General features: G+C 38.1%; 1 protein-coding gene across 5 annotated transcripts in view; it reads right to left on the reverse strand.

The window, feature by feature from the left end:
- BNIP2 (BCL2/adenovirus E1B 19kDa interacting protein 2) overlaps positions 1-9,054 on the reverse strand; it is a 32,910-nt gene extending 23,856 nt beyond the window's left edge. For 4 of the 5 annotated variants that reach the window (XM_015560202.1, XM_015560201.1, XM_015560203.1 and 1 more), the window contains exons 1-5: positions 8,741-9,054; positions 4,626-4,732; positions 3,476-3,543; positions 2,878-3,054; positions 1,045-1,221 (exon numbers count right to left, since the gene is read on the reverse strand). In XM_015560202.1, the coding sequence (XP_015415688.1) occupies positions 1,045-1,221; positions 2,878-3,054; positions 3,476-3,543; positions 4,626-4,675 (472 nt within the window). In that variant the 5' untranslated portion in view covers positions 4,676-4,732; positions 8,741-9,054. Of the gene's footprint in view, positions 1-1,044; positions 1,222-2,877; positions 3,055-3,475; positions 3,544-4,625; positions 4,733-8,740 lie in introns of those variants that run through there. The other variant, XM_015560204.1, reaches the window with a different exon arrangement.
- Positions 9,055-11,056: the final 2,002 nt, after the last annotated feature.

Here is an 11,056-nt window from a genome sequence, read left to right on the forward strand (position 1 = left end):
GGGGCAACAAATGGACGAATCTCAGAAACATTATGCTGAGCAAAAGAAGTAGATCAAAGAGTGTACACCATATGACTCCAGTTACATGAAATTCTGTAACAGGTACAACTAACTAGGGGGTAGATATGAGAATAGTGGTTACTGGAGAGGTAATGCTTGGGAGTGGGTATGAAAATGTTCTGTATGCCTAGGGGTGTAGGCTATAGGGGTATATATGGTTATATGGGTATTTGTCAAAACTAAATGAACTGTACACTTAAGATTAGAACATTTTTAAGTGAAATAAGTCAGACAGAATAAAAACAAATATGGTATTACTTATATGTGGAATCTAAAAAAAAACCCAAACTCAGAAAAAAAGACTAGAATGGTGGTTACTATGGGATGCAGGAAAAGGGGAGATGTGTCAAAGAGTACCAACTTCCAGTTAGAAGATGAATAAGTTCTGAGGATCTAATGTATAGCATGGTGACAATAGTTAGTAATTCTGTGTTATGTTTTTAAAGTTGCTAAGATTTCAAAATGTTCTTATCACAAAAAATAAATAGTAATTATGTAATCTGATGAGGTGTTAGCTAAGGGTATGGTGGTAATCACTTTACAATATACAAGTGTATCATATCAACATGCTATACATCTTAAACTTATAATACAATGTTATATGTCCATTATATCTCAATGAAGCTGGAATAAAAAGAAATTTGCAAATGCTACAAAAACGGTTTAGAACATTGCACTGCATGTATAAATTATAAATGGATACAAAAGGGGAGAAAGTCTGTTTTGGGGATGGTGTCAAGGGATAGGGTGGGAGGGAGAATTTTTGTTGCACATTCTTAGAACTTTTGAACTTACTATAGTGCATGTATTAATGATTTTTAAATGCTGGTTTTATTCTTTTAGTTCAAACCTGTTATGTTACTAAAATGGCATGATATTTATTATTTTTTCAAAATTACATAATATCTCAAGGGAGAGTTTCTTTAAGCAATTAGGTTTCTGATGTTGCAGTAAAAAATCTAAACAATCTTAGGTAATTCTTACCTCCATGACTGATAACTTTTTTATAGGGTTCAATGGCCTTCATATCAACTCTGTGGTCCTGTTCTCCAATTCTGAACATACGCCAGCGTCGTCCATCTTCTTTTTCTTCCTCTGCTGTGTATTCGGTAATTGAGCCTTTCCTAATAACTTCAGTAGTTTTGGGTTTTGGAAGATCATCTGTCAAAATAAAAGGTTTTTGAATCCCAAATTGTTACTTATACCACAAAATAAAATTACATGTTAACCACTTTGCTATCTAATTAGAATGTTTGGAGACTTTTTCATTATACTTTTTGTGGAATATTAAATATTTCTTTCATAATAGAAGGAAAGGCTTGCTCTTCAGATGAAGTCATTTTATGCTTTTGGAAATCATGGTTCTTTAACTTTTTTTGTATTGCCTAATTCAAAAGCACCTAATTATAGTACAAGGTATATCTGTAAGTTCAGAAAAGATAATTCATACAGCCATCAAAATCTTAGTACACTGGCCCTACAATGCCTTTCCAGATTCTGTTTATAACAAGACTGTCCTTGACAGTTATCAACACTATAGGTTACTTAATTATCTGGGAGCCAATCATTTTTTGTTGTTATTGAGCACATAAATTATTCCCCAAACATTATGATATCAATAGAAAGTGGTTAACCAGTCAATGATTACTGCTCATTTGATCAGTTTTTTAAAGCAGAAATTTATTGATAATATTCTTAAGTATACATGCAAAAGTATATTTTAAATTGACATTAGCCAAAGCATAAGCACCAATGATTAGGTGTAATTTATATTTCAAGATTGTATTTTAGATGATTTTTAATGCTGTAATGATTTTCAAAATTTTAGTATCATAATCCTTACCAAAAGATGGGGGGAAGGGAAACCTACTGCATGTTAGTTGTTTGTTTCCAAGATAAAGCAGTTAACGGAAAATATCCTTCCAGGAAATGACTAGAGATGCATTAAAGAAAGAAGAAACAAAACACATAGGCAGAAAACTATTTCAGTATCTTTATAAAATATTGCTTCTTACTGGACTGTTTATTGAACCAATAAACAGGGAAGAAAAAAGGAACAAAAGGTACAGCACATCAAGGATCTTACATTTCACTGTAGATAATATACTTAGTGCTAAATACTGCTTTGAAGTAAAAATAATTTTAAAGATGGTATATACATATAAATTATCAACAGTACAAAGACACTGTAGCCAACAAGTATCTAATTAAAGAAAGCACGCGAAGCAAAACACATGCAAATTCCTTTGGATTTCAAATAACAAATGATGACGAATATAAAACTGAGGCTAGAGTATTCATTAATTCAAGCTGGTTGTTTACAAAGTGTAGCAATATCAGCAAACCTATTTTTTTTTTTTAATCATCCTCAAAAAACTCCCTTTAGGACTCTCTCTCTCTGCAAACCCTTAACTACTTTTAGCACATCTCCTAAATTATACGTCTCTTCAAAGCTTTTTTTTAGTGGATCAACTGAACGTAAGACTATGCCATAATTATCAAGCAATATTTTGGGAGCGACCATGAAAAAAATGTAACTTCACAGCAATTGAGAAAAAAAAGCCACCTGTGTAATCTACTAAAAATAGTTTGAAAGTCTCGAGAATATTCAGTTAGCAAAATTTCATACCTTAGTAAAAAAAAAAAAAAATTTATAAAAAATAATGTATTTCAACAAAATCCCTTAATCATTAATTTTAACACCAAGTTTTAAGTTTTTTCCAATTATCCTATGAGAATGACATTACAAAAAACACGCATGTATATAAAGACAAACATTCATTAATAAAAGTTAGATAAAAACAATGAAACATTTACCTTCCCACTCAAATTCATTACTGTTCTCTGATGGTGTATCTAAGCCATCTAAGTCAATCTCTCCACTTTCATCCAAATCATCTGACAACACAGAGCCATCACTAGGATCCAGGGTCAGGCTAATGTCTGGAGCCATTAGTTTCTTTCTTACTTTACTTCCATTAACTTCTAGTGAGCCTGGAATGGGTAAACAAAGTGAAAGATGTATTAGAAGGAATGTTTAAATGTCCACCACTTCATCCTTGGGAAAAATAAAATTAAACACAATCTCAAAGCACTAATGTACAACTTTGGATTTTGATCATGACTGCTTCTACATCATGGCAAGATGGTGTATCCCAGCAAAGATACATCTTTTTAAATAGAAGCAGATCTCATAGTCACCTCTACTACTAAAAATGATCTACTGTCATCCCTTTAGTGTAGAAATTTCCAAAAACCTCTAAAGTATTTCAAAAATTCTTTCCTCAACATTCAACTTATCTTTTGCTCTCTATGATGAAACAAACACCAAGTATATTTTTTCCTTGACAAAGAAATGTGTTCAAAAATAGCACAGTCTATCACTTTACTGAAACCAAGAGTGTCAAGTTCTTACCAGGCTGGTTCTCTGGTTCAGTTACAGCTAATATATCTGCTTCAATACTATCATCTTCTGGTAATGGTCTAGAAGACAAAGACATACTTTTAAGTAAGAAATTAAAACATTTTTTTTTCAAGTCCCAAGTTCTATTAAAAATAGCTTATAGCCCTAGTTGGTGTGGCTCATTGGATAGAGCACTGCCCCTCGGACTGAAGGTTCCTGGGTTTGATTCCAGTCAAGGGCGTACCTGGGTTGCAGGTTCCATCCCCAGCCTTGGTGGGGGCTCGTGTGGAAGGCAACTAATTGATGTGTCTCTCTCACTTGATATTTCTGTCTCACTGTCTCTTCCCCTCTCTCTAAAAATCAATGGAAAAATATCTTTAGGTGAAGATTAAAAAAAAAGCTTATAAAAACAATTATGTAGAAAATTGACTTTACAAAACCCTTTTTAAAGAAAATATTTTCTGATTGTCAGAGTTGACTGACATATTTATATCAGTAACACAAAAGTAAATACAAATTCCTATGTAACTGCCCTTAAATACAACTATAAAACAAATATAAAATTTATAATCCTACAAAACAAATATAATTCAAATGCATAAACTTAATGTGATACATGATACAATGTATGATGAAGCTAAATCATTGCTCACAATGGGACTATGGTAATTGCTTTGAGTATTAGCATTTCCATATTACTATTATCCTCAGGTACTAACTATGCAATGTCTCAGGACTCTCACCAATCCCTTGCAACTGCTATGGAACCTTACTATGCACCGGATGGTTTTCTAACCATGATGGCATGGAAACATCATTTAAATATAAGATCTGCAAACCATCATGCTGTATGTCTTCAAAATTTAGAGTGATGTATGTCAATTATTTCCCAATAAAATTGGAAATAAAAACGTTTGCCTTTGTTCTTTTTCTATCAACTCTAATCAACTCTATTGGTGCCAATACAATTGTAAATACAAACGCAAATCTGTCAAGGTAGCCAGCCACATGATCTGGGAAAGCCAGGCTTATTTATTTAATACATTTTTTAAAAGATTAAAAGCAGAACATTAAACCCAACAGTCATTTAACAGGTGACACCAGAATAAAAAAAGTTTGAAGTTTTGTTCTAAATTTATTTTCATTTATAAGCATGGCTTACATTGGAAAATCTTCATCTTGCCATTCTTCCTTAAGTTCTACACCTTCCATCCTCAGCTTGGACTCAAAGTCAACTACAAACTCCTGATAATCCAGAGAGCCAATGTCCTGTGAAAAGAGAAAAATTTTAACAACTTATTTGTCATTTTACTTTTTATTGGCTGAAAAGGTACAATAATCTTATATTTTAGCTCACACCCCTAGCTTTAGTTCAATGGTCTGGTCATAAAATCAATTTACTGGGTTGCAACTACTATTTAAAAAGAAATTTGAATAGTAAATAATGAGTGAAAGATATATTCACTCTTAAACATTTCGTCGCAAACTTTAGGCAGAAAAGTACACTAGGTAGATAAAAACAGTTGAAACAATTGAGAGAGTACTGTTCTTGGAAGAACTTTATCAGCAGCTCTAATAACAGGAAACAAACAAGAAAGGAGCAATATAAGCACAATCACTGAAGGATATTGCTGACTTAGAAGTTAACTGGCTGCTTCCCATTTTTGTAAATTAGAACGAGGGGAAAAGGAATGAGGAAATAATAATTTAAGAGACCATGTGTTAAAATAACCCAATGAAGCCCTAGCTGGTTTGGCTCAGTGGATAGAGCGCTGGATTGCAGATTGAAAGGTCCCACATTCAATTCTAGTCAAGAGCACAAGCCCAGGTTGCAGGCTCATCCCCAGTAGGGGGCATGAAGGAGACAGCTGATCATTGATTCTCTGTCATCATTGATGTTTCTATCTCTCTCTCTCCCTCTCCCTTCCTCTTTGAAATCAATAAAAATATATTTAAAAAATAAAAGTAAAATAACCCAATGCAACAGGAATAACCTGATTTCTCAACCGACTTATGATAGTTGTGGCATTTCATTACTTTTGCCAGCTATGAGCGAAGGTCATAGAGATAAATTAAAAACAGTCGTTCACTTTAGTGAGATTAAAAATCAAGGAGATAATGGATTTCCTCCTTTATCACCAAGAAGGGGATTTCCCCAGTGCAGCTTAGCAGTATAAGCAAAAGTTAAATATTAAGATCATATTTAGAACTGCTTGAATTATAATTTTACATGGTACCTTTACTATTATGTAGCTTAACACTGCTGCTGGAATAGGTACTAGTAACCACATCTATGCTGAAATCAATTACAGTTGGCAGAAGGAAATGCCCAGGCAAGCTTTTCACTTCCTCATTTAAGTGAAAGGGATTCATTCTAAATATTTATGTTCACTTTTCCTATGAGTTTGGCAACACTGTTAGCATTACAGGAAAATAGTTTAGGCCATCCTATGTGTTTATGAAGATCACCAAGCACTCCTGGAAAAATCCTATATGCTTTCTTGTCACTGCTTCCTTGAAAGCAAGGTCATGTAGGTTTTTTAGAATGAAATGACCCAATGTCACCTCACACCTGTAAGAGCGACTAGTACAAAAAAGACAAGAAATAAGCGCTGAGGAGGACGTAGAGAAAAAAGAATCCTTGTACACTGTTGGTGAGAATGTAAATTGGTGCAGCTACCTGGATAACAGTATAAAGGTTCCTTAAAAAAATAAAAGTAGAACCACCATATGAGTCGGCAATTCCACTCTGGGTATTTATTCAAAGGAAATAAAATCTATTTCAAAAAAGATACATGCACTTCCATATTTACTGCAGCATTATTTACAAGAGCCAAATATATACCACTTAAGTGCTCATCAATGGATGAATGGATAAAATGTGGTATGTGTATATGTGTACGTACACGTGTACACGTACACACGTACACACACACACACTCAGAGGAATATTATTGAGCACATAAAGGAAGATATTGCCATTTGCAACAAAATGGATGGACCTCGAGGGCACTATGATAAGTGAAGGACAAATACTGTATGACTTCACCTACATGTGGAAATCTAAACAGCAACACAAAAACAAAAAATTAAAACTGAGCTCATAGATACACAGAACAGATTGATGGGCAAAAAGCACAAATTTCTACTTATAAAGTAAATTCTGGGGATGTAATGTACAGCATGGTGACTACAATTAATTACTGTATTATATATTTGAAAGTTGCTACAAGAGTAGATCTTAAAAGTTCTCAGCACAAGAAAAAAATTTTTGTAACTGTGTGGTGATGGATATTAACTAGACTTAATTGTGGTGAACATGTCACAATATATACAAATATCAAATCATGTACACCTGAAACTAACATGTTCTATGTCAATTATAGAACCATTAAAACAAAGAATGAAATGAGATACTCTATCAGAAATGTTAACACAAAATTTAAGAAAAATTATAATGGTGATGACTACTTTTAAAATTGTGAAAATAAAGCAAAGAATAATTATCCCACCTATAAAAGACACATGCTGAGACCTTTTAAAAGATTAAAGTCTAATAACTGATCTCTAACACTTTCTTGTAGTTACAAATACTATAATTTTGGGATATTACTATCATCATATTATGCTAGTATTCTGCTTTACAGAAGGTAAGCTTAACAAGACGTCTTTCAATCCACCGCCAGCCAGGGTTAATTTCTCAGATCTGGCTAAATATACTACTTCCTTTCTTCCACGCCTTCCTTCCTCCCTGCTCCTTCTACCAGCATTACTCCTGACGGAATGAATAGAACCGCTTTCCCACAGGGGGCTTTTCACATTTACTAACCACCTGCACATTCATCAGTTCCTATGTGCCAACCAACGAGTCTGTGAGGTATAAAAAACACTGGTGTTATTATCCTCGATTTATCACACAGATGAGGCAAACGACACTACTCCCTGGTCCCCAGGCCCAGACTGCTTCTAACACAGCAGTGTCTCCAGTTCACTGGTGACTTGACACAGAATAAGCCTGTAATGCCAGATTTGGTGACACTTAGCTTCAAAGGTCTTGTAATGCTTCTAATGACGCCAACAACTCTGACACGTTTGCAGCCGCGGAGCTGTAATACTTCCTGTCTAAGCCCAACAATAGCAGGCGGCAACAGAGAAGATGATGAAGACTAACAGAGCTCAGAGAAAATGTACAATGACAAGAAATAGGAGAAGGAGTGTAAGATCATCAAGAAAATAGCCTGCAGGGTAATAACTCACTTCAGGTACAGTTTTGAGGAATCTTATCATTTACAAATTGCGAATTACAAACGATCAGAGAAAGAATACATTTAATTTAAAAAGTTAAGAAGTTAAGCATTAGGAGAAATAGAGCTCTTCATTTAAAAAAAAAAAAAAAGGTGAGGATGAAAAATGCAATCACACACTTCCACTATGTGGAAGGCGCTGCGACCACCTCCAGGGGCGGGGAGCGTCTGGCCGGGGAAATCATCTGGCCTGGCCCTGCCAAGGCATTCGGGGCGCGTTAATGAAATGGACGACCCAAGACCGCGGGCTCATTTTTAAGCTGATAATTTTGTGTGGCCCTCGAATGTTATAAACATCCAAACGGCTCTTGGCAGAAAAAAAGAGCTCCCGGAACAGACCAGGGAAATTTCAAAGCAACGCAGCCGAACCAAATAAAGTTTTCATTTCACGTGAGTTGCCCTAGATCCCCAGTGGCAGCAAATGCACCCAGGACACCGAAACCATTTTCCGCCAGATACTTAGGCAAAAGACAGCGTCCGAATGCACGCAGAAACCCGGCTTTTCACGCGGGAAGGTCTGCTGACGCCCTGATGGCAGATGCCGCTTCCGTGTGGACTCTGCGAAGGTAGGAGGCACATCAGAAGCTCAGGTTTCTTTGTTCTGCACCGGGACGGAGGCTGGTCACAAACAGGGGACCGACGTGGCCCAGTCACCGCACCCAGGCCGGGGTGCGTGCGGGGGTGGAGGGTCGGGAAGCGGGTAGGTTGCAGCCGGTGTACAATCCCAGAAACGGAAAAGGGGGTGGCGGTGCAAGGATGGCAAAGCAAACAGGAGCCGAGCCAAGGGCGGGGGCCGACGCTGGGCGGGATCCGGGAAGCGCCACCGGGCAGGTTCTAGGGCGCCCCCCACCAAGGGTAACCCTCCGCGCTGCCTCTCTCTGGCCCTCCGGGGGCACGCGACCCTCGGACGCTCGCCCCTACGCTCGTTCCCAGCCCGGACCCGGCATGCCCAGCCCTCCCGGGCCGCACTCACCCCGGAGGAAGCCTTGGCCCCCTCGTCTTCTTCGCCCCTCCAGGCCGGCGACGTGGGGCTGACGGCCAGGTCGCAGAAGGTAGCGCCGAGCGGAGCCCGCTCCCCTCGGACCGCCGTGGAGACTCGAGCCCAGGACCCCGGCCACAGATGCAGCTGTAGCGGTAGCGGCGTCGCTGACCCGGATGCAGAGGGCAGCCCCGGCGGAAGTGACTACCTGCGGACCTTCATGCAGGCGCCGCACCCGGTGGAGACGGAGGCGCAGGCGCGGGCGGGGGCGCAGGCGCAGGCGCAGGCGCGGCATCATCTTGGACCCCCTGAGTCCCTCCCCTACCCGCTCAGCCCGCGGAGAGTCACCTTGCGCATGCGCCGCGCGGCCGCCATCCCTTACTGCCCGGCTGGCGGGGCGCCTTGTTTGGGGCCCTTCGAGGCTGTAGGCGCAACCCTGACCAGCGCTGGGACGCAGCGTAGCGTCCCAAATAGCCATTTTTATATTCTGTATGTTGGCATTATGGATCGCTACAGTAACTGTATATTATAAGATAGACAAAATGAAGGGAGGAAAGGTATCCGAGGCCTCATTTTGGGGAACAAGCCCTCAGAAGAATCCAGAGTTTGGTAAAACTCGAGGGTGAACAGCCTTAAAACAGTGAATTCTCAAACTGTAATGTGGGAAGCGATCAATTATTATTTTTTTAAATTTCCAATTAGTTGTGAACCATGCTTTGGTAAGATAAGAATATGATAACCATTTTATCATTAGAGCCAGTACCCATCAATTACCTGCTTAATTTCCATAAAGGTTTCTAAACGCTTACTCTCAATTTCTGTGCTATTCTTGCCGCAGACCAAGTAACAAACAGTTCTCTAAAGGGACCAGATCTGTGGATCACACTTTGAGTAGCAGCCCTGCCCTACAACTTCAAGGAAATAGGGATTAGTTTGGAGAACATCATAATCCCGCACAGAAATCTCACTAAATCCCTACAAAGGCCCAGCAGTCTATTATTTGGGCAAAGCATTAGGGAATGGTGGGGCATAGAGTAACTGAAAAGTTCAAAAATCTAAATCATTGATCCAAAATGCAGCAGTTGGGTTTGCATTGCTTTAACATTTACTCATTGTTGGTAGGTGGTTAAACTCTGTGTCTCATGGATAAAATGGGAGCAGGGAGGGGATAATAACTACTTAATAGGGTTTTTGTGAGATAAAGTCATAAACACACACACACACACACATACACAGGGGTGAACAAAAGTAGGTTTACAGTTCGTATGGCAAATAATACAATAATTAATAATGCAAGAATAAACTGTCTTGCATACTCACAACTGTAAACTTACTTTAGCGACCCTGAATATGAGAACAGTACATGGTATATGGTAATCATGTATGTGCTAGGTGTTATTATCGTCCTTCTAGTCTAGAGATTTTTTTAAATTGCTGGCAGAGAAAACAAAACTGATCCAATGATGAACAGTTTTAACTAAACAACTTCTTGGGCCATGCTCCTGTAACTTCATCTGCATTTACAGACTTTTCATGGTTCCAGATTTTGCTTATTTCAATCCTGCAATGAGTAGTGTTCTCCACAGGGTGGCAGGAAATAATTTGAAATCATATACAATGATTTCACAATCTGTAGTTTATTTTTCGTTTCAGTAACTTTATTGTTTAATAAGCTTAATCAGTGTTTGCTTTGGTTTTAAATAAGGACTTCTAATCTTTGTCTTCTTATCCCCATCTCATGAATTATCTACACGTATAGCTGAAATGTTAAAAACTTACAGATACTAGGTGTACCAGTTAATAATGTGGATTTTTACAATAGATGGAGTTACACATATGTTGATATATATGCGATTTGATATGTATGCTATTTTGTTGTATTGCTCCTTCAGATTACCACTTGTTCCGATTGATGGCACATGCACTTTCTGAGAAGCACTTCAAAACATACGAAGAAGTGGAAAATTGGGTCTCTGAATGGTTTGCCTCAAAACAAGAAAACTTCTATTGGGACCGTATCCACAAATTACCTGAAAGGTGGGGGAAATGTGCAGCTAGTGATGAACATTACTTTGAGTAAAGCACTTTTGATGTTTCTCTTGAAAATACCGTGTTTTCTTTGACTACAAAGTTAATAATGTGGATTAATTATTAACCAGTTAGTAATGCCGACTATTGACCCGTTAATAATGTGGATTAGCCCTGGCTGGTGTGCCTCAGTGGATAGAGTGTTGACCTACGGACTAAAGCAGGGGTGGGCAAACTTTTTTTTTTTTTTTTGTTAAATTTTTTTTTTTTTTACAAAGGGAT

Source organism: Myotis davidii, unplaced genomic scaffold (assembly GCF_000327345.1).
Source record: "Myotis davidii unplaced genomic scaffold, ASM32734v1 scaffold1275, whole genome shotgun sequence".
In the NCBI taxonomy this organism is placed as follows: domain Eukaryota; kingdom Metazoa; phylum Chordata; class Mammalia; order Chiroptera; family Vespertilionidae; genus Myotis; species Myotis davidii.